The sequence below is a fragment of the Stylophora pistillata genome, chromosome 1 (assembly GCF_964205215.1).
Source record: "Stylophora pistillata chromosome 1, jaStyPist1.2, whole genome shotgun sequence".
In the NCBI taxonomy this organism is placed as follows: Eukaryota; Metazoa; Cnidaria; class Anthozoa; order Scleractinia; family Pocilloporidae; genus Stylophora; species Stylophora pistillata.
In genome coordinates, this window is record NC_142519.1 from 7,473,476 (window position 1) to 7,496,952 (window position 23,477).

At 37.7% G+C, this 23,477-nt stretch overlaps 2 protein-coding genes across 6 annotated transcripts in view; one reads left to right on the forward strand and one right to left on the reverse strand.

Moving 5' to 3' along the window:
* LOC148741072 (leucine-rich repeats and immunoglobulin-like domains protein 3) lies at positions 1-18,928 on the reverse strand. Of its 2 annotated transcripts, none has more exons than XM_088733484.1 (7): positions 18,648-18,928; positions 5,571-5,730; positions 5,113-5,436; positions 3,810-4,109; positions 3,188-3,469; positions 2,231-2,370; positions 1-1,373 (listed from the first exon to the last, which is right to left on the reverse strand). In XM_088733484.1, exons 2-7 carry the CDS (start codon positions 5,689-5,691, stop codon positions 1,212-1,214), a joined length of 1,329 nt encoding a protein of 442 aa, XP_088589610.1. In that variant the 5' UTR covers positions 5,692-5,730; positions 18,648-18,928; the 3' UTR covers positions 1-1,211. The 2 variants fall into 2 exon arrangements, with proteins under 2 accessions (XP_088589610.1, XP_088589605.1); XM_088733479.1 differs by lacking the exon at positions 18,648-18,928 and adding an exon at positions 8,407-8,704.
* Positions 10,611-23,477, forward strand: part of LOC148741073 (angiopoietin-related protein 7-like) — a 24,518-nt gene continuing 11,651 nt past the window's right edge. The window contains exons 1-3 of one of the 4 annotated variants that reach the window (XM_088733492.1): positions 10,611-10,850; positions 11,127-11,374; positions 17,082-17,227. The gene's annotated coding sequence lies outside the window, so the exon portion shown is untranslated. Of the gene's footprint in view, positions 10,851-10,931; positions 11,375-16,963; positions 17,228-23,477 lie in introns of those variants that run through there. The other 3 variants (XM_088733510.1, XM_088733494.1, XM_088733502.1) reach the window with 3 other exon arrangements.

Genomic DNA, 23,477 nt, shown 5'->3' on the forward strand with positions numbered 1-23,477 from the left:
TTTACATCGGCACGAGCACTTTATTTCAAAAATTGACGAAGGTGAAGAATCTGGCAGCTTGCTACATAAATAATTGTTAGAAACCAGACAAAATTATGTAGGATGAGGAATAGCCAACTCGGCTATTAGCTAAAGCTGATTCCGGCTTAAACGAGTCAGTTTTTGTTGAATTCATCTAAGAAACTGTTTTAGGATGATTTTATTATATCTAATTTTACTTCATTTCCTAATAAAACATATGTTCGACCTTTCGAGAGATGAACCAAGGAGTTTAGTCGAGCACATGAAGTAGAGGCTTCCTTCATTTGTTGAACAAGAAAATCTTGACAGAGTTTTCAAAGGGTTTCACTTGTTTGGGGTGGTGTATCATATATATCCCGATCCTCTACGTTTGAACAGACGTGGATGTCTGCTGTTTCAGATCACATTTCCGTGAAATATTCCTGCAATCTTTGACATCATCAATCCTACCCACTTTATCTGGCACGCCTCTTCTCATATCAAACTTCAAGCTTGTGTGCTATTATTATTATTATTATTATTATTATTATTATTATAGACCACTTTCATAAATAGCTGCTGGATTAATATTCTTTTGTTTAAATTTAAATTAGCCTTTCTGGCCTCGTTCTCCACTACAAAATTCAAATGAATACATTATCTCAAGCGAGGCCAGAAAGGCTATTTTAAATTTAAACAAAAGAATATCAATCCGGCAGGCATTTACGAAAGTGGTCAATAGTCTTTGGCAAAAATTTAGAATTTCGTGCGATAGCTGATTGGTTGGTTCGGCAGTTGTAACGAAGGCTATTTTTAGTTTTGATTACGTGACGTTGAATACCATGAGAATGAGAGCTGCTTGGAGGCTCCGCTAAATGAGACTTTTCCCCGACGCGGCGCTGTTGAATCGATTTTTATCAGCGTCCGCTTCATTACAGCAGTGATTAGCAAGCCATTTTTCGGTATATGGATAGAAATAAACTAGTGTTTGGCTTTTATGGTATATTCTAAAACATTTATTTACCATAGTGTGGGCGAACTGTGTTGGACAATTACCGCGCCTGTGCCTCTAAGCTCAGTAAAAATCCATCACTTTTCACCTCTACTTCAATGAATAATCATTTAAAATCTAGAGAGCTTAGGGACAACAAGTCCCTAATTAGCTGTGGTCATTATGGATTGTGTATAGCTCGTTCCATCAAGGTTCCATTTCAGACATTTTTCTCCATCGTGCACAGCAGGAGCTTTTCTTCAACCCTTTCCATGTTATTGGCTTCGAGCGATGGGTTCTTTTCAGCATCCCGCGCAATTAAGACTGTTGGGTATTTGCCATTGCGCATATGAACACTCACGATGTTTTGCTGTCTCTCCAGCTGATGTTTATTAAATGAGAAAGAAAAATTACCAATGAGGAACTTTAGAGGCGTGTTGATGTGCTGTTTCTTTATTACCTTGTTTTGTATCTTTTCAAATCCTTTTTCCGGCCTAAGTTAACAGATAGATTAGTAATTGTACTTTAACAGTGCAGTCCCTGTTAACGAATGAACACACGGCTAAGCGCGTTCCAGTACGTAGTTTTTAAAGTGACCGTCAGACGAACAAGTAGGTGAAAAAAATGATTTTCTGAGATTTTATACGTATACTTATGAAAAGGAAATATATCCAGTAAAAGTAGTGTTTCCAACTCCAGTCAAAGAACTGCATAGTCATCAGAGGTACCTTAAACAAACTTGAGATATTTGAGCTCCAGCCCCGCACACCTAAGCATATTCAAACGTGTCAGTTTCGTTGCAAACTGAACGAAGCTTATATCTGCATTTTCTTTTTTTTATTTCAATTGTCCGTGCCATTGTATTCTTATTTAGAAATCCATACAGTTTGATTCCAAAAGCCTTCGTTTCCATGTGTCCACACAAAAATTGAAGCGTTTTAAAAACGATGCGTTTATCAATACCACTATTAAGACCAGTTTTCATTCGCGTTTACAAGCAATTTTTTAGAGTGGAAGACACGGAAAACTGAATAAAAAAGAATGCTTTATGATACGAAAACGCATTACAGTAGTGTGGACGCACCTTAGAGAATCAAAGTGAAGAAAATGCAGTGAGAGCCTTGACGCGAAGTTTCTCATCTAGATGTTTGGATGTTATTTTTGTTTTATTTTTGTTTCTTAAATGAAGAAGAAAAATTACGGCAAAAGTGAACGGAGAATCGAAAAAACAAACATTACCTTTTTGCCAACTTTATATCGCTTGTACCACAAAAGCCCCAAAACACCATTGATAAGCAAGGTTGCCATCACACAAGCTGCAGCGATTACTATTGCAATCTGAGTAGTTGGGCTTTCTTGCAATCTTGTTTCTGTAATTTCTGTGAGATAAGACGAAAATCAAACTACAACTTAAGACCTTTGATGGCCAAATTGGACGACCGCGATGTGCGAGTCCAATTTGTCAATCACGATCATGATTATTTATAGCATTGGATGACATGAATTCCTGTTACCAATTAATTACAAGCAATACAGTTTCCGAGAAAAGCAAAAAGTATTCATAAAAAGCGCTTCTGATTCCAACTGTTAAACAACTAACCATTACAATATTCGACAAACGCACACTTGAGACAGCTTCTATAATTTTTCTGAAATCCTCAACTTTGGGAAGTTTGCCATTGTTAATGACACTGTAATCAATTCTGTAATTGGTAGATTTATTTGAATATGCTAATGTGATTGGTTGATATAACCGTTCGATTACAAGTGCCCGATTACGACCAACTTTCCGCTTACAACACTGTAGAATTAAAAAAAAAGAGAAAAAAAAAACAGGGGGGGAGGGGCAGATTATCAATCAATCACATTCGAAGATGGTTACATTAATTATTACTCATTGGGAGAGTTTAGGATGGCTGATTATTATGATCGTCAATTACGTCGTTCATGCATGAAGAGTATAAAGGCAAGGCGATCACAAAAATATAATTAAGTCTTAGATCGGTAGTTTTACAGGTGACTCAATCCTACTGCATGACTTGTGGCGGAAGAAGTTTGAAAATATTAACTGACAGTGCTTTGAATGGGAATTTATTATACGTTTTATTACCATACGGCCTGCATTTAAATTTTGTGAGGTCGATAAATATTTTCGAAAAGAAAGTACGAACTGTTTCTTTGATTTCAAGAACTTGCCTTCCTCTGTGTGTAAGGGAGCCAATTTTGGCTTCCTCTTTCCAGTTATCAAAGGGTATTTTGTGTGGCATTGATATGTGCCTTCAACTTCCATCTTCTCGTTTATAAACTTTATGCTTTGTATGCTATTGCATTCTGTAGCATCTGAAGTTACGATGGCCTTTAACCTTGGGTTATTCTTGATCCATGTCATATTTGGCTTTGAATGAGCAGTGGCATTGCAGCTGAAAATTGCAGTGGCACCAGCTGAATGGCTTTTGTTTTTTGGGTCTTCCAGCTTTTCTGTAATTTTTATTAAAAAGTACAATAGTAATTTCAAGGGTTAGAGGAAATTGATATTATGTTAAGATGAGATTTGTAAAAGCAAGGCAGGCGGAGCAAATGTAAAACTCTCTACTCACGAAGACTTAGGGGCACAACCTAACTAGTAATCATAGTTCTTGTTTCCAAGGGACTACTTTAGCGATTAGCGCAAAGAATGAGCCAAACTAATTCGCCCTATTTGACAAAGTATGCCCTTGACCTTTAAAACAATTTTTTGTCGATCATCCAAATGAATGAAGTTAGGTCCTAAGCATAACCTAAACCGAGTCGCCATATTAGCTTATCATGTAAATCTGACCTAAATTCTTTGGAATTAGGAAGGCAACTCCTGATTCTTTTACACCAACGACGTTCTCTGCAATGCACTGATATCTTCCATTCTTCTGTGCTTTTGTTATTTCAAGGCTGCTATTGTTTATATCGTCTTGAACAGCACGTGCTACATGTGTATGGTTGGATTGTATGTGATGCGACTTATTGTCCTTTATCCAGTGGATTGTTGGCAGTGGGAGACCCTTAGCAGCGCAGTGAAAAGTTGCAGTGGAATTGATCGTGACACTTTGGTTCATTGGAGCCTCTACGAATTCTGGTGCAGAGCCTGAAAGGAAAGTGGGAACGGATATAAACACAGTCAACTCTCTCGTTAGCAGACGCCCTCGGGAAATGGACATTAGTTTCCATTCTTAGAACTGTCCGCCTCCGACAGCCTGCTTTCCCGCGGACAAATAAAGAATTGACAAAACCGATCCCCACTCTTCTGTTTCTCTGTCAAAAGGTATATTTCTCTTGATTTGCAAAGTCAAGATAAATTTTATCGCCACTGGTCAACTTTTATCCATGGGGTGTCGGCTTACTAGAGAGTGTAAACAAAAGAAAAAGAAAATTTTGAATTTCAAGCGTCCGTGTCTGTCTGCGAGAAAGTGTTCGCTCACATGGATGTTTAAATACAGAGTATGACTGGAGGTCAACAATGTTCAAAACTAAAGTGAAACCACTAGGTACAACGTTAACCGAGTGGTTCACTGTCAAGTTTTCAACATTTCCGGCGTCGTTTCTTTGGTCAATAAGGTTATAAAAAATGGAAAAATCAGTGGTCAATTTGTTTTTACAACCACATTTAAATTTTTGTGCCCTTGCTTCGGCGCCGATAAGTATGGGCTTATCCGTCTTTCAAAACCGGATTTCTATTTCTGAAGATGTTTCCCCTGGTTTTTCTTCCATCTCGACAAGTTCTTCTCCAAAAATTTCCCAAGCACAATTTTTCTTAAAATTTGGCAGCTTGTTACCGTTCATATCTCAGAAATTTGTAACTGTTTTAAAACAATTTTTTCTCCGACTGGTAAGGATTTCCGAGCATTGCTTTACATGTAATTTGCACTCGTGCTTTAACTTTGCACTCTTGTTACATGAAAAATGCACTCGTTTTCATCCAATCACACGTAGGTAATTTGTTTATTTATATAATTATTTCATCAACAAAGCGCTTTATCTGTTCATTACTTTAGTTAAAAAAAGGAAAAAAAAATACCCACCTGAACCCAAACAAGAAACGTAGCATGTTTACCGTAATGCGTACGCGTAGGTATGATGAAAATACTTACCCATCGCAAATAATTGCCTTGTGCAGTGATTCTTATAAGGATTGCCGGCTTGGCAAGTGTAGATTCCAAATTCGTCAACTGTCAAATTTCTAAGTACCAATGGGCAGCTTAGTGTACGTTTATATTGATGTATACTTGAAGGCTGCTGACACTTTGCTCCGACTTCTCTATCCTGTGGGTCGTACCACTGAATATACTTCACCCATCTATCCAGATATCCTGCATCTATTGTTCTCGGTTCCGCTGTACATGTCAGGGTTACGGAGGCACCAACGGCTAGACTGTAATTTTCCGAATTTGAAGTGATGTCGACAACGGGTCTTACTGTGCAAGATATAAAATTAGTGTGTAAAACAAATTTAATAGATCTCTACCCCAACTGAGGTCAAATTTTAAGCCAAAAATAAAGTTCAAAAGAATAGGCCATACTCTTCGTGCCAGAAAGTTTCACTACTTACTTTTTAAGTTGGAATTGCAAGCTTCGCTTCTGACAAAAGGAAGATTCCACAAATTCCCGGCAATAGTTAATAGTAATACCCACTTTGTTGCTTTTCCTAACCAAGAATCACCCACCATCATGAAATGTCAAGAAATGTGTGCTATGGTGTATCCGGGAGCCTGCAAATGAAACCGTCCATTGGATAAAAGGTATTGACGGAAATCAACAAGGAGCAGGATTACTTTTAAAAGGGAAGGAAAAGTCATCTTAAGAAAATGCTTTTCTGAATACATTTCAAATTTCTTTTTTAGACGAGATCTTACATAGAAATAAAGAGAATAACCGCTTTAGATTTTTCACTCGTTGAGATGAGGGCGAATCAGTAGGGGAAGAACCTGAAACTAGGAGCTACGTTAAAAATATGACGAAACTCATCATTGTGCGGTTGCTATTGACAGCGATGAGTTGATGATCTATCTCAGACATGTATTAGTTTTTGTTTTTTTTTTGTTTTTTGTTTTGTTCTATAATATCCTCTGGTACCCCTTTGTATTTATTTGTTACTTGACTGCACCAGATACCAATAAAATCTAAACTTCCCTTGGTTTAACCAGTTGCATTATGGTAAACAAGTATATTCTTAAATGTAATTTGGTAATATCAACTAAGTTGAAATTGTAAATTGGCCACCGTGAAGAGTTGAAAAGCTAGCGTTTCGAGCGTTAGCCTTTCGTCAGAGCAAATGGACGAATTGTGGGTTGTGTGTGATATATATGCAGAAAGTGAATCTACGCTATTGGTTGCGGCATGGCCGGACGAGAAAAACACGAATAAATTATTGGAATGAAAAGCGTTCGTTGATACCTGTGGGATTAAGAGTGCCGATTTGGAAGATGAACTTTTGTTCGAGAGTTTTGCGGCTTTCCGAGCTACCTAAATGTAAGGAAAGACCGCAGATTGCCATATGCTGCTTAGAATGATAAGGTAGATTAAAGTGTCTAACGACTGGTTTTGAAGCGTCCTTGTCATATCTTTCTACGTCGCGAAGGTGTTCTTGGAATCGGTCACCTACTCCTCTTCCTGTTTCGCCAAGGAATAGCTTTTTGCAATAAGTGCAAGTTAGACAATGGTCATCCATTATGATATTCAACTCTGGCATCTACATCTTGATGGCAAAACTCCCATATTATGTCGTCTTAATATTCTAAGCAGTCAAGCTTAGGGCTTTATCTAGCTGATCTACGCCGGGATAGCTGAAGACTAATTTTGAATACAAATGTTATTCCCACGGTCATGTCAACGATCTGCCCAAACCCTTATTAATGTCCATCAAAGGCGCAATTTTGCGTACGCTTTGAAACTGGATAGATTTGAAGAAAACTTGACATTTAATGACACTGATTATTTTCTTGTCTTCTTCCAGTCGCTCTCGCACTTTTAGTGGGCGCAATAGTATCTGGAAAACTTTAATTAAATTCAAATGTATGTTTTGAAGTTGTGTCTCTTTGTTTATTTGCTGCAATGACGTGTGTGAATCTTGTCGCTCTTTCACAGAAAAATGTTAACTGAACTGTAGTTAAATGAGACGCTTTTTCTTGCTCGAAACCAAGAGATTTAATGCGTTTTTTCGTTTTGAACTTAACGATGGAAATGTTCAAATTCAAGGGACCTGCGAAAGTGTATTTGTAGTAGAATTCGTAAAGTTCAACTCAAAACGCCGAACTGCACGGTTTTACAACGAACAAATTGCTTTAGAGAATTCAGATATGAAATGAATGAACGAATGTTACATCGATTGTTGTAAATTTTTATTGCATAAACCTCTCGTTTTGATTTGTAGAGTTACTTTTGTGAAAAATTAACAAATTGCAAGCGGTTTTTAGGCTGCGTGACAATCCATCACAAAAAAAACATATTTAGTACCAGAAAAATCATTTCGAAATCATTTTGTTCGGAAAACTAAAGTGATTTGAGGGGAGGGGGAAAGAAAGAGTACATTTTGATCATTACAGTCGTGTGTGTTTGTTTGGTGGGGCAACTTGTCATTTAGACAGTTTTTGGGCTCTCAGATTTCATATTCAAAGACCTCTTTTTCTTTCTTTTTCTTTTAACGTCCAGGAGAATACAAAAACACCACATATTTAGTATCTTACTCGATATTTACAAAAAAGATGAATGCCTGCATGTCACGGAACTGTTCGATTAAAAGTGCTATCTTATCCACCTGAATTTTATCGATTGAAGACGCACCTGATGTGAAGCGATGTTGATAACGATGCATTTTCGCCGTTCTTTTGTTCTCGCCATTTCATTTTTGCCATCTGAGGCATATGTTAAGCAGTAGTAAAGAAAAGGATATGATACAAGACATATTCAACCTGGGTTTAAGGGTGAAACAAGCCATGGCGTAAATAGACAGCTGAGGTACGACGAAAGACAAATCCAGAAATAGTGGTTAAAGCAGAACTGTTGCAATAGTGAAGAAAAATAATCTCCATATATAACGAACCAGGAGTGAGGTTGTGGCAAATACCAGAGTCGATAAGGCGACAGAGATTGGGGGTAAGGATATGGAATGCAGCAGCAGCGATAAGAAACATTTAGCTGCCTTGTTTGGAATGTAACAGTGAGCTAAGGAATTTTCATTAAAATTCGAAGTAGTGAGAAAAAATGCTTGTATGAAAAACAAGAGCAGTTTAGCGTGATTTGACGTTTGGTGTTACTGAGTCAGACGGTTAGTATGAGGAAATATGGTGTAGAAGCGCTGAAGCAGTACTCCTAAATAATAATGAAAATAAATTCGTGCTGACTTGATGATTGTAGTTACTCGAGAAGAAAAATGAAAAAGTTAAAACCTTCTTTGAAGACGACCTGCAGCAATGACGGCAAAAGGACAGATTGCCAGAGGGAAGCCTGTAGTTGAAGCCACTTTGATCGCGCTGATGATGAGGGAGACGCTTTTGACTACAACATTACTCCTTTTATATCAGGTCCCAAAAGTCCTCGTTCAAAAAAAAAAAAAAAAAAAAAAAAATTATCAGTCTTATCAAGTCTATCCGTCCTCAGACAAGGATATCCAATTGTTGCCGCAATGTCGAGTTTTAAGTTAGCGGAAACTTATGCACGAACACCTCTACCTGTCTACAGTTATCCTGTCTTTAAAATCTATACGTCTACATATGTACAAATAGGCTCGGTCCTTCAGATTATTTGTTATTACGAAAATACAGAAAATAAAGCTTATTTCCATTGTCATTTTGGCCCGAGCGGCTTTAGGAATGTTTTTGCAAGTAGAGATATGAGCGCACTTATCCAAGAAAAGGATATTGGTCAACCCCTCTTAACGACTAAGACGGCTTTGAGTATACGAGGACGATGAAAGACGGTTTCGCAAACTTGAAAACAACGGTTCAAGTAAAATTCCTGACAAAGCGCTTTCTAGAAATGAGGCCGAGTTTTATTTCTGTTCTTGAAAGGGATCGAAGATTGGATTTGAGAGGGAGACAGAATTGATTCAGTTTGGATTATTTCTTTTCAGACGTTGAAAAAAGGTCAGCCTAATTTCATCCGTCTCAAGTATATCCAATTTTTGCCAAAATCCGGAGATTTGCTCTTAATTTGATTTTGCACTCTCCATCTTTAAACTTTATTCGTCTATTTCAACTAGTTCATAGCCAAGTGCGTTTACAGTTCACTTTAATTGTTATTACAAACCATCAATCGGTAAGTTTCCAGTTAAAAATTTGCAGTACTGAGATATGAACACACCTCTGCTGTTGTCGCGTTAAAAGGAAAGGAACGTTTTCTCCATGTTTCTAGAATTAGAACATATGAAAGGATTCCATACATTTCGCTGTTCAGCTTTTCGCAAAAACTTCCTTAATATCCTCTTGCCTGTTGAAAAGTAAATGAATAAACACTTAATAAAGTATGAAGTTTAAACCACTTCATTAGCCTCTACTTTATCAGCTTTGCAGGGTTTTAACCGAGCTTGCCCGAAGAAAAGAAATTTGGAAGATTCTCAAAAAAAAAGGATCGATTAATTGTGATTTCAAGGGTTTGCTTGCAATCGCTTTCTGCAATTGTAAACGAATTCGTTTTAAAATCGGTTTAAGTGTTGATAATGATATGAACCAGATACTGCTATTTTTATTCATTCGAGACTAAATCGGATTAGAGCTTTAATCAGATTATAATTGTAACGTTAGAATGTGCAAATCTTTATACCTTAAAGAATTCAGAAGTGCTAAGAAGACTTTATTTAAAACACGCTTGTCCCAGCAACAGAACTGATTTCCACAGAAACTAAATTTAAAATCTAGATTAGTATGTTTTAAAAAGTAGATGAAAATATTAAGATAAATGATACCGAGAATCTAAGAAAATAAGGTGTGACCTTTAATTTTCAAATTTGAATATGTAATGATAACTCTTCGCCGCAGAATCGAATGTCTTCAGGAAGTGAGTTCCATGGTGGGAGTATATGCTACCACCACTATAATAAAATCTGTTTTTTACGTGTTAGAACTTAGGTAAGAGAAACCTCAGTGAGGCAGGGGAGCCCTTGAGATTGCATAGAAGGGTGTCGCTTTTTTTATGAATAGGTCAGCGAGACAACTTGGGGCCGAGCCGTTAAGCACATTGGACATTTCCTTAGCTTTGGAAAGGTTTGGAAAGGTTTCCCACGGCATCTGCTAGAGGAATAAACAAAATGTCGAAAATTTTTATCCCCACTCGCATTTTTAAAACTGTCTCCAACTAAATAATTAAACTGTCTCCAACTAAAATAATTCAGTAAATGTTTTAACGTTTGTATAACGGTTCTGGAGTCACCACATTTCGACTGATATACTATACTGTTAATCTTCATAAAGTTCATTAATCATCTTTCCCATCTTAATCAAGGAAACTTATCATTGTTTAGTAATAGCGGGGAAGATTTGGATAATCGAATTAACTAGATACTTAATTCCATTAGAGTAAATCGCAAGTTCAAAAGCTGCACGTTCGATAGTCATTTTGGCTGAGACTGTACTATTAAGAAATAAACTACTCTTGCTATCGGTTTACCGGCTGATGAACCCCGCGGGATGTTAGAGAAATACGAGAAAAATTTGTAAACCCCGAGGCGCAAAGAGAATGATAAATCCAATCTTATTTTGTGATAAAGTCAATGATTCTCATGAAAACCGTCAAAAATCAATTAGTAGAGACTTTAAGATTGAGGTTTTCGACTAAGAACGTCAAACCACAAAAGTCTAGGTTTGACGTTTTCAACGCACGTTTTCGACGGCAACAGGTAGGCTTTCACGTTTGGCATTTTCCTCGGGGATTCTTTGCTTTTTATCTTTAATTATCTCCCGTAGTGATGCTATAAATATGTGAAGTAGTTATTTTGTCAGGATACAGAGAAGAAATTAAGTCGAAAGAGTGCATGTTGAGCGTTTTGTCCTCTCTCTGAAAACAATCGTTTTCAGAGGCAGCAAATCCAATATGGCGGTGATAAATACTGTACGTGTGTTTTAACCCTTTGATGGGCATTAAGTGTTTAGATATTTTTCTCTCTTCCGTTTAGACCCCAGCAGTATCATGGCTTTTATGTGGCCCAGCGTGAAGGATGATATCGCCCTCGCAACTGAAATTACCAGAGAAGGCCTGCAAAGCCCAGCGAGTGGGACAAGATTGCAGAGTCGTTAAGTAAACTGTTCTCAGATGATGAGAAAAAAGGTGTTCCTAAAGGGAAGAGGGTGCCGCGAAAGGATGGATTTACTAAGGATTTACTAACGCAAAGTACAAGGAAGAAGATGCCAAATCTCTAAAGAGGTAGGAACTAGGAACTATTTTTAATTCAAATTAGTCATTGAAAACACTGTTAAAATCTGATGCCTGTGGTGAGTGGATTTATGCCGTGGCTTGTGAAATGCAAAGTTGCAACCGTTGATTTATTAGAACAACTAGAATACCCTGTCGCTTGTCATTAGCAGGTCAGGCAGCGAGGAAGAGTACAGTGAATTAGAGCAGCTATGTGAAGATATAGATATCTTTTGAGAATTTAACGAATCAATTTAAACCAATCTAAAACATCCCGATTTATGTAGCAATAGCGATTTCCGGCGCATCATATTCAAAAGGAAAAATACCAAAAATACGACTGGTTCGATTTCGCTTCTGAAACCGCTGATTTCTATCTTTGAATTTTTGACGACTGACATTGACTAGCCTCTAAATTGATTAGCTTTATGGCTCATTACTTTTATGAATTGGTGGTGAACGAGTTTGGTGGATGAATTTGTTGGCATGCCATTTGCGAGAAATTAAAAATATCAGCACAATGTGGCAAACGTTAAGTTAGCCAAATCTACAGTTAGGCAAGGTTTTTCGTTGATTCATAGATCTGTGTGCCTGTAACATGTATAAATTTGTTTCGAGAATGAGAGGTTACAGTTTTTAGAAACTAATTTTAAACTTGAACAGCCGAAACCGCTGCGACATACGATATCAAGACCATTGACCGCGTTGCCATGGAAGCTACAAGCAGCTGCAAAATGAGTTAAGAAATGTTACTATCACCAGAGATAATTGTTCACCATATGATCCAACATAATGTATCCCCCCATTCCCCCCTTTGTAATGCTGGTAGCTAAGGAGTATCATGTAAAAAAACTTCGATGAACAATACTGAATCGGGGAGGGGGGGTAGTATTCGGGTTTTTTGCTCAAAACCACTTCTTGACCATCTGATGAAGTAGGGAAATGCTATTTTTTTTTTCTCAAGGTGTCTCAACATTTTTGCTATTGTACTATTGGTTGTCTGGTTTCTGTTAGGGTAAAAAGAAATCCTCTTCCTTTACTTGTGACATGAAAATCGCTAGGAAAGATGTCTACAAACATGATTGATTTTGGAAATGGAGATGTCAGTAGGATACTTTTGTTGAAGCATGCAATTCTATTGAGCAACCTTCCAAATATCACCCAAGAAAGCATTTACATATCATATCAAACTCACGGGGTACAAATAGTCTCTTACTGAATTTCGTGACCACGCCCACTTCATCGGCCCACTCAAATCTAGTGCGATTTTTGGATGTTATATCATTTTGCCGACTCTCTGTATAAAAAGTTAACAATGTACCACCGAAATATTGTACTATAATATCATGGCTTTCCATTTTGTGTATTTTCGCACTACAAATTAAAGTTTTTCCTTCGTCATTTTCACCTTTTCCCGAGCGGGTCTGTCAAAATTAAGAAGGCGTTCGTGGTCAAAACAAGACCGAGCAATACAGTGTAGACTTGACTACTTCTTTATTTCAAAACAGTTAAAAGATCGCGTAAAAGAGTGCAAAATAGTTCCAAACATTTATTCAGATCACTCCGCCGTCGATCTTTCCGTGTCTTTTAGTGAAAGTGAGCTCCCTCGAGGACCAGGGTTCTGGAAGTTTAACAACTCTTTGCTGTCAGATACTAATTACGTGGAACTGTTGACATTTAAAATTCCCATGTTTGCAAAAAAGCATGAACAAGTCAACGACAAAGGGTTGTATTGGGAAATGATTAAAATGGAAATTCGTGCCTTTACAATAGCTTTTTCAAAGAAGAAAGCTAAACGAAAACGTGACGAAGAATCAATTCTTTTGTCGGAAATGATAAAATTGCAGACCAAACTCCGGACGTCATACAGTGATTCCCTTAAGGCCGAGCTGGAGAGAATAAAATTCAAGGTTTCTAAAATTGCGGGTATCAAGACACGAGGAACAATCGTGCGCAGTAGAGCGCGTTGGTATGAGCATGGTGAGAGAAATAGTAAATATTTCTATAACTTAGTTAAAAGGAACCAAAAAAAGAAGCATATAACGTCCTTAGTTAACAACGTTGGTGACAAAATCACAAACCCGAAGGACATCCTGGAGGAAGAAGAACGTTTCTTTAAGGAGGTTTATTCATCAAGAAATATGGACCCCAACTGTCCAACTTTCATTGAGTTCTTTGAAACAGAAAATGCATTATCAGAAGAAATCGCGAAAACGTGCGAAGGTGTCATGTCTATCAAGGAGTGTGAAATTGCGTTAAAAACTATGGAAAACAACAAAACTCCCGGCACGGATGGGCTAACGCCTGAATTCTACCGCTACTTTTGGAACTTGCTCGGTTTATTTATGGTAAATAGCTTTAATTACGCTTTTCGAAACGGTACTCTCTCCATCTCTCAGCGCCAAGGAATTATTACCTTAATTCCGAAGAAGAAAAAGAATACCGAATATTTAAAAAATTGGCGACCTGTATCTTTATTGAATGTAGACTATAAAATCGCAACGAAGACCATCGCTCTGCGTTTGGAGAAGATCTTGCCGAATTTAATTCATCCTTGCCAATCTGGGTACGTTAAAGGAAGGTTCATTGGGGAAAGTATCAGGTTAATAGCAGATACAATGCATTTCACAAAAGAGAAGAATATTCCAGGGGTAGCCGTATTTTTAGATTTCGAGAAAGCGTTTGATTCGATTGAGTGGAATTTTATTGATAAATGCCTCGAAACGTTTAATTTCGGTCTTGATCTCCGACAGTGGATAAAAGTGTTCTATACAGATATCTCTAGTTGTGTCTTGAATAACGGGTACGCTTCAAAACATTTTCATCTAGAACGCGGAGTGCGTCAAGGTTGCCCACTTTCCGGCACATTATTCATTATTGCTATTGAGCTACTCGCGCAAAGTATTAGATGCTCAAAAGAAATAAAAGGTATCACAATAGATGAACATAAAGAGGTCAAACTTTCGCAATATGCAGACGACACAACTGTACTTCTGTCTTCAATCAGTACTTCTGTACTTCAATCAGTGTCAAAGTTATTTGATTTATTATCACTTTTCGAAAGGTGCTCTGGTCTAAAACTAAATCAAACAAAATCTGAAATGCTATGGCTTGGCTCTGTAAGCCACAGAAAAGATTCTATAATTGATCTTCAAATGAGCGGTGAGCCAGTTTACGCGCTTGGAGTGCATTTTACATATGACCTAGAAGTGTCTGAAAAGAAAAATTTTTTGGACAAATTAGATTCTTTAAAGAAAACATTGAACATGTGGTCCCAAAGAGACCTCTCCATCGTTGGTAGGATAAATATAATTAAAACATTGGCACTTTCAAAACTTGTCTTTATCTGCAGCGTCATGAGCACCCCTAAAGACTTCAGTAAAGAAATAAATAGGATCGTGTTCGACTTTATTTGGAATCACAAACCCGCCAAAATAAAAAAGACTACCCTTTTCAAGCAAAAAACAGCTGGTGGCTTGGACATGAGGGATTTTTCTCTCTTTGATAAAGCACTAAAGTTAAACTGGGTAAAACGGTTATGCTCTAACTCGGATGCTCCATGGCAGTACATACCAAAATCCCTCCTAGCCGATGTTGGCGGTACAGAACTGTTTAAATGCAACTATGATTATAATCTCCTTGACCTAGACAATCATCTTCCTCCTTTCTACAGAGAAATCATTTTTTACTGGCAGGACATTGCAACGACCACACCTAAAAATAAAACTGAGGTTCTCTCACAGCCAATCTGGAATAATCGATTTTTAACTGTGAATAAGAAAACGGTATTCTTTCCTCATTGGCATCAAGCTGGAATAAAACAAACCTCGGACCTTTTTGACTCCTGTGAGGGTCAATTCCTTTCATTTAATTCTTTTCGCAATAAATTCAATGTAAAATGTAACTTTTTGCAATATTATAGCATCCTTTCTTCTATTCCACAAAATTGGAAAAAACTATTGCAAGAAAATTCCCAAGACCCAGTTACGCCTCCTACCTCAACCTGTTCACTCTCATGTAAAGCAATATACAGTATCCTGCTTAACCTCTACCGCCACCAACTTCTGAGAAAAAAACTTTTAATGTCTGGCATCGAGAAAAGTGACTTGAACAAAATCTACCTCCTACCATTCAAAGCCACGAGAGAAATTAAATTGACAATGTTTCAATACAAAATTATTCACCGAATTTTACCAACGAATAGCTTGTTACATAAAATGAAAAAAGTTGCATCGCCCTCCTGTCCCTTTTGTCCATCTGAGCACCAGACAGTCTGGCATTTGTTTATAAACTGTAAGCAAGCAAGTTCTTTTTGGAATAGATTCCAGGAGTGGTACTCAACCTCAAGTAATATGAAACTGTCACTGTCAGAACTGGAGATTATGTTCGGAATTATTCGCTGTCACACCTACTGTTTAGCCCTCAACCATCTCATTATTCTAGGCAAATATTTTTTATACGTCAAGGCTTTAAATACCATAAATTGCCGTTTCGATGATTTCGTCTCACTTGTGCGCGACAAAATTTATCTAGAAAAATATATTGCTGTCACTTGTAATAACGAGAAGGAGTTCAGGAACAAATGGAAATTTTTTCTGTCGTTATAAAATTGTATTGTCTTTTCTTTTTTTTTTTTTTTCTTTTTTTTCAGCTTTGTATTTTGACCTCTTCGCTATCTTTTTTATTTAACAGTTTATTAATTTCTGGAAAATCAATTCCCTTGTAGTTTAAATAGCAAACACAATTCTCAGTAGTTACTCGACAATTAACATGCAAACAATAATGTGGTAAATAGATCAACTGTAATTAAATTTGACTAGTGTAACTGTATTGTTATATATGTATTGTAAGTAGTGTAAGTTAATGTAGTTTAAACATGGTATAAAAAGTAATTATAGTGTAAGTACATGTGTAAGTGTAATAAACAATAAAAAAAAAAAAAAAAAAAAAAAAAAAAAACGAGCAAGGAGTCTTGGGCGATTTCTCTCTTACGCAAGCGCAAATTGACAATGTACCGCCAAAATCAAAGAGAGGAACAAATTTCCTTGTTTTGATATGTAAATTGTAGAACAAGGAGCAGATTGAACCTCGTCAAATGGCTAGTCAAAACAGCCACACCTTCCTCCTTTTGCTCGTTTCCTGTTTTATAAGCGTGAAAGCAGTGGGATAAGAATCGGGTAGCTCGGAAAGCGCTTCACCATCGTTTACTAACGAGATAATCAAGTAAGATTTGTAAAGTTATTTTCCGAAAGAGTCGGAATAAATACATTTTTTTCAGGTTACATTTCTGCTTTTACCCTAAACGTCGTCCGATAAATTTTTGTTGCAGCCTACTAATCTATACAATTTCGAAGGAAAATATTCAGATGCTTCACCGTCCCCGAAGGGGGTTCTGTCCTGGTGTACCGGTTCACAAGGGCATTACCATTGTTCTTTCTTTATTTAGGAGTTATCGGTTAGCTATTGTGTATTGTTTGGTCTTTTGTATTGGCTCTTGTGAACCGGTACACGAGGACAGAACCCCGAAGGGTCTCCACTCATCGAAGCGTGTACTGTAGCCAGCGTAGTGAATTTTCAGTCTCTTGTTGTGTTTGTCAACCTCCGTGACTTCAACATCATACAATTTTGTATCTTTTCTCTGTGAAATGACCTTTTTAACAGGGGTGTATGCTGAGTATTCGTTGCGGAATCGCTTTGGTTCTCTTATCTCTCTCTTTAGCTTGTCCGCCATTTTGAAAATTTGCTCAGGAGGGCATCTGGGTTAGCGGCCGCGCCAAGCTGGAACCGACAAAAACAAATGTCCATCGCAGTGGGGAAACAGTTTGATATGAAAATGGTGTTTTTCGCGTACGCAGAATCAAGGAGGTAAGAATACCTCTCACTTTATTTTATTACAGAGCTCAGCCTTGTGGCCGATAACGCGCTTTCTGATTGGCTAAGAGCGAGATCAGAGCAGGGCATTATACAATGGTAATGCCCACGGGCCGATTCTGACGAATTATGCAAGTGAGAGTACACAGACTAGTGCCGTTGCGATTCTTTTCGCATTTTGAAAATTCGAGCGTATAAAAACGACGAGGGCTGATTAACAGTCAGAGAGAGTAGAATCAATTCAATACATGCAACTAAAATTTGTTTAGGAGATTAGTAAAGGTACAGACTTAAACTGTCTATGAGATTGTGCTGGAAGGAACGAGGTAAACAAACAAGAATGAATTAAAATAAATAAATAATCAGTTTATTTAACCTTTAGGTAGTTTTAAACACTAAATTAGAAGGGAGACAATAAAATTCATTCAATTCTACACAGAACACAATACACTTGGCATAACAAGCAAAAACAATCAAGCCCTATTATAACTGTGAGTAACGAACTTACTAAGGCGGTCTGTTCTGACGAAGCGGAATTGAGAACAGGAAAAACCGGATTTCAACCCGTACCCATGAGCGACATTCGTAGGCTCTGGCAGCAGGTGTGCAAGGAAGCCAAACTCTTTGATATTAGATATAAAACGCCTGCAAGCCTCATCACGGCGCGCCAACAGAGTAGGCAAGCCGCAGCTCACGAGTGCAGACTCATAAGAGCAATCTGGAAATATGATTCTCAGTGCAAACATCTGAACGCTTTACACCAAGTGAACCAGACCGGCGGATAACGAGGCCCCCACCGGAGATGCAAATTCTAAAATGGGCCGTACCAGGCTACAATAAACCTGAATAAGATCTGCTGGTGGGAGGCCTGATTTCCTTAAGACTCGTAACGCATGGAGTTGCTTGCGTGCTTTCTTCACAATATAGTCGCAGTGAATAGGCCATGACAAATTATGTGAAAGATGGACAATTTAAGCTCACATCTCAGATGAAAAACCGTAAAAATTTCGAATTGAAAAGCTGTCATTTTACACGATAAAATCAGGATTGTTCATGTTAGCACGCACCTTTGTTATTTTTTTTCATGGTGCTGTATAAACAAAGGAAATATTTTTGTCATTCGTACCATCGGTCATGACGCTAAGAAGCCTCCCTGTCATTTTATCCATTGGTTATTAACGCGTCATGTGCAGTGCCGTGTCTTCAGTAGTACAAGTTTTACCGTGAGGGTTCCAAATATTCAGAAGAAACAAAAAATCCCAGAGGCTGAATAGAATTATGCTTTAACACAACTCACTGAGTAAAAACATTGAAACATTTGGCCACAAGTCTGAAGCCGAAGTGGAACGCAACGCAAAAAATAGTCTGGTTAAAAGCTACTAAAGTACTAATGGAAAAAGACTGGTATACTTACCCAGCGACAGCTTTTGACAACTCAACCAAACGATTTCAAAAGGTAAGCTTAACTGCTATGATGATCAAAAGAAGAATCCTCTGCTAAAGCAAGTCTACACAAAGGCTATAAAGATGTGGTTGATGAAAGTGTAGTAAGATCGTCCGGGTGAGTGCGTATATAGTCCTGTGAAGACTGACAGTTTCTAACGAAACTGTGGTGCTGCGTCGGTGGGGGTAACAAGGTAATTTGAATTGGCACCGTAACGGCTGATTTAAGTCATCATCAGAGTCAAGATGTGGTTTAAGTGGAACTTGAGCGATGTGATATTTGGTAATTGCAGGCCGCTTGCAGATATCTGCATTGACACTTTAATGGACACTTTTCCTGTTGATTGATTTATTTGCCGGAAGAGTTAAAATATTAGCAGTATTTAAATGTACATGTATTATTTTCCTGGCAGGGAACCTCATTTGGAAACCAAGGGGCTAATGATTATGAGCTCCCCCACAACTAAGACTAGAAATACAGTTCTCATGCGTGAACTGTTATCAACGAAACGTAGTTAAGATTACAATTAAAAAAAAAAAAAGCATAAAAAGAGAGGCAGGAAGGCACAAAAACATTCTGCAAAAATTCAGCAAACTATATATACTTGAATAAAATTTGGAAAGGAGCAATGCTTATAGAAGAGAAATAGTAGGGATGTTTTGTACATTGTGATAAGAGAATTATTTGAACTAATAGCGCTATCAATCTTTTTGTCTAAATACTTCAGAAGTGCACTTGGATAAAACGAGTTCGTTTTTTTTCCGTGTATAGTATGACGATGCAAAAGTGAAACTCTTGAGCATTTTTTTTTTTTTTTTATCACTGGCTTTGTTTATATTTAATGGAAATAATGGATTAAACCATAATAATGCCTACCTTGGGGAGGTGTGACAAGTAAAACCATTTGAAATATGAAATAAGTAGGTGCTCGTATTCAAGTAATGAAGGCTATTTTTCTTCGATGTATTGCACTGCTGTAATTTACTAAATTACGCCTTGTTTCATATAGGTCGGGTTTTAAAAAATTATCCTTCTAGGAAAGCATCCGTTCTACGAACTTGTTTTATAATCTTTTAATTCATCCTTTCCTTCGCTCAGTCAATAAATCAATGTCTACGCTATTCTATTTTTTATCGTTCTATGACAGAATCATCTCTAGCGATTTTTTAAGGTTACTTCCCACCTTCACAGGCCGAAAAAATCGCTTTCTCTTTAATTGGACTAGACTGAAGTTAAAAATTTTACCTAACGTTCATAAGGGAAAAAAAAAAATCTCAAAAAGCGTCTGACTTAAATGGGAAAACGTATTTTTAAATAAAAGTTAATAGACCAGGAAGGCGTCATAATCTCGTAAATGGACGAACCCCCTGGGAGAATAATTGCGGCATTTTCATGTTATCTGCATATTATGTTTTCATCGCGCACTTGACAAAATTCACACCTAGAAGGTCTCTGCTAGTGGAACGTCTTTTCTCACGGATAACAAAAAAAATAAAAACTAGAGAGGAATCTTTGGGCAAAGAAAAAAACAAGCCCAAAGTAGAGGGAAATGGCATTATTTTGTCAGGAAGAAAAGAAATGAAAAACAGTCCTGGCACTCCTCTCCACTCTGGCATCCAAACCGCGAACAGAGAAGTCGTCATCAAATCTACATTTGTCGTACATAAGGTTAAAAATGAATCGGCCTTGATACAACATAGGCAATCGCCTCGAATCATAGTAATATCGAAGCGCCTCTGGCCAAATAAAGAACTCTCCAGGGGATCAATAGGAAGGTTGTTACGTCTGCCCTACTGCCAAACAACACCTTCCGGGGAGTCGTGCGTGTAATTGGACCGGACGCTCTTCGATATTTGAATCCCGTAGTAAGAGGGGGGGGGGGGGGGGGGTGGGCTTTGGAATTTTCGGTTTTGCGGTTTTCACTGTTTTTCGGATCGGTTTTTCGGTTTTTGTGCCAAAAAGGTTCGGATTTTTCGGTTTTGGTGTTCAGAGCGGTTTGCGGATTTTACGTGTTTTTGCATTCGATTTTCGGTTTTCACGAAAACTCTGATGCGGTTTTCAGTTTTTCCTTTTTAACCCCATTTAAAGGTGAAAATGTGGCGGTTTTGTCAGATTTGCATGCGGTTTTCGGTTTTGCTGCCTTTTTTCGTCGGTTTTTCGGTTTTGGAGGTTTTTTTCTCCGGTTTTGCGGTTTCCCAGAGGCCCTAATACGCCCCTCAGTAAAGGCAAACGGATTACGCTAAGTATTGCCGTTAATGACCGGAAGACCCCAAAATCACACACAACACGCTTGAGCCGCCTTTGATCAAACCAATGTATTTCAATTAAAAAAAGAAAAAAATATATATATATATATATTAAATATATGAAAAATAAATCAAGTATGAGATATTCTGCATATGAGACACCGAAAAGAAAATTTCCTTCTCAAGAAAACTGAAGGACAAAGAGAGGACTAATATCGATTTTATTCGCTTGACAGAAATTTGTTATGCAATATAAGAAAATGATGGATGGTCTGAATAGGAGGGTCGAAATATCGGTTAGAGTTTTATTACTTTGTCCGTAGCTGACAAAAGTTTTCGATCAGTTTGTCGGTTGTTGGTAAATCTTAATTCACGACTTAAAACGCAAGTTCATTAAGTTCGATGACATGAGTCCTATAATTAACTAAGCCTGAAATTTAAAGCAGTTACCTCCTAAGCTAGAGTGCTCTTTTATCTAACTACAAATATCAATAATACGTATGATGCACGATCCTTCGCAGTAGATAGCGCTATTTATGCAATAGCGAAAATCAGACCTGAAAAAAATCAGGCCTGTACGGGATTCGAACCACTGACCTCTCCGATACTAGTGCAGCGCTCTACCAATTGAGCTAACAAACCAACTGGGAGCAGGCCGTTAAGTTGATTCGTAATAAACCCGTGAAAGTCATAAATCAGATACAATGAATATATGAAGTTCATATATTTTGAACTGCGGTATTACAGGCCTGCGGTATTATCCCGTACAGGCCTGATTTTTTTCAGGTCTGATTTTCGCCTTTGCATAAATAGCGCTATCTACTGCGAAGGATCGTGCATCATACGTATTTAATACCGCAGTTCAAAATATATGAACTTCATATATTCATTGTACCCAAATATCAATAATGTCGGACCATCTCCATCTTACGTTAGTTTTTCATTGTCGCTATTTGGTAATCTTTTTTTTCCTTTTGTCGGTTGCCAGTTATAGTTATCGCCCTTTGTCGTTAGTCGATTAAAACCACACAGACCCACATGATAGACTCCGTGTACGGTGATAAAATCAGCGATGATAGGTATGCGGTCATTAACTAAGTGTAAGGTCAAGGACTGGATATTGACTGAGTTCTTTTAAAGATCAAAGCTAATTTCCAGCTATCATGCCGAACAAGTTTGGTTAATAAATGATGAATTTCAGGAGAATATTTCAAGGATAACTTGTTTATTTTCGAACGCTAATAGCGATGGTGCGTGTTCGTTTCATCTAACAAATTGAAAAACTAAGTGCTACGATATGTTTTATACATTTCTACAAAAGTGAGATAAAACGTATGACAAAACCATTTCTATGCTTTCATATCATCATCACCTCATATTCATCGCGCAGAATACTATTTTCAATGAGCGTAATATCAATTTACATGTCTAGAACTTATCAGCTGTGATTGGTAAGTAAATTTAGCTTTGAGTCGCATAAGCAGATTTCAGCTGCTGTCAATCAAACGGTTTGTTGCGTGATGTCAGTCCCAATGTGCGATAGAGTTAACGATAGCGCACTAATTAAAGGCCGGCCGCACTGTTCACAAAGCGCTTGCAAATTCGTGTGCAACGAATTTTTTTTTTTTTTTTTACCCAAGACATGACTAAACAAACTCCTGTTGGTCAAAACTTCATCGGAATTGTTGAAATAATTTCATGTCGACCAGGCGGTTTAGAACCTGTCATCTGGCGGCCCCCTTTTCGAGTTTGAAATGCGGCGGCAGCGGACTTGAAATAGCGGTGCTCAGTCAGCGATTTACCCGAGACTAAGTGAATTGTTTTACGTTAACTTACTTGTTCATAAGAGATATAAGAGATTTGAAAGCGCGAAAAAATCGCTTAATCATTCAGGGTCATTCTGAGCAGTACGTTGCATATGTCACTTGTATTTACTTGAAACGCGCACTGAATTTACTTGAAACCGCTGATTTCTTTTCTTTTTACTTTTTTTTTTGATGACTTAATAGCTATTAGAAGTTATAGTTCAGCCCTAAATTTTCTCCGATTCTTAGTTTTTTGACATAATATTTCGACATCTTTTTAAAATTTAGACTGGTAGCTTTGCTTGTATATATAAGTTTTAGGTTTCTGTACACTTCGCGTGTTTGGTAACAAATAATTAAAGGTCAACTAACCGACATGGAGTAGTTTTCTCCTTGCCAAAAAAAAAAAAAAAACACTATGAGCCTCCCCCGGCTGCGTATCGACCCTCCCCAATTTGTAAAATATTTACTAATGACCCTCCCCTCCGAAGCCCCGGCCTACCCCCCCCCTCCAATAAAACACGTACTTTCCCAAAGTATGGCTACTGGATTCCAATGTACGGCTGCGAATTATTGACATTTGTGACAGGCTGTACGCACGAATAAATATTTGATTGATCTGCATTTAGTGGGTTTTGACTGTTTTTCAACTGGCGCGCGGAAGAAAATGTAGCGGTGAACCGAATAAAGACAATAGAGTGTTTCTGTCTCGGAACTATCGGTCTGATAGTTTCTCGACAGAAACACTC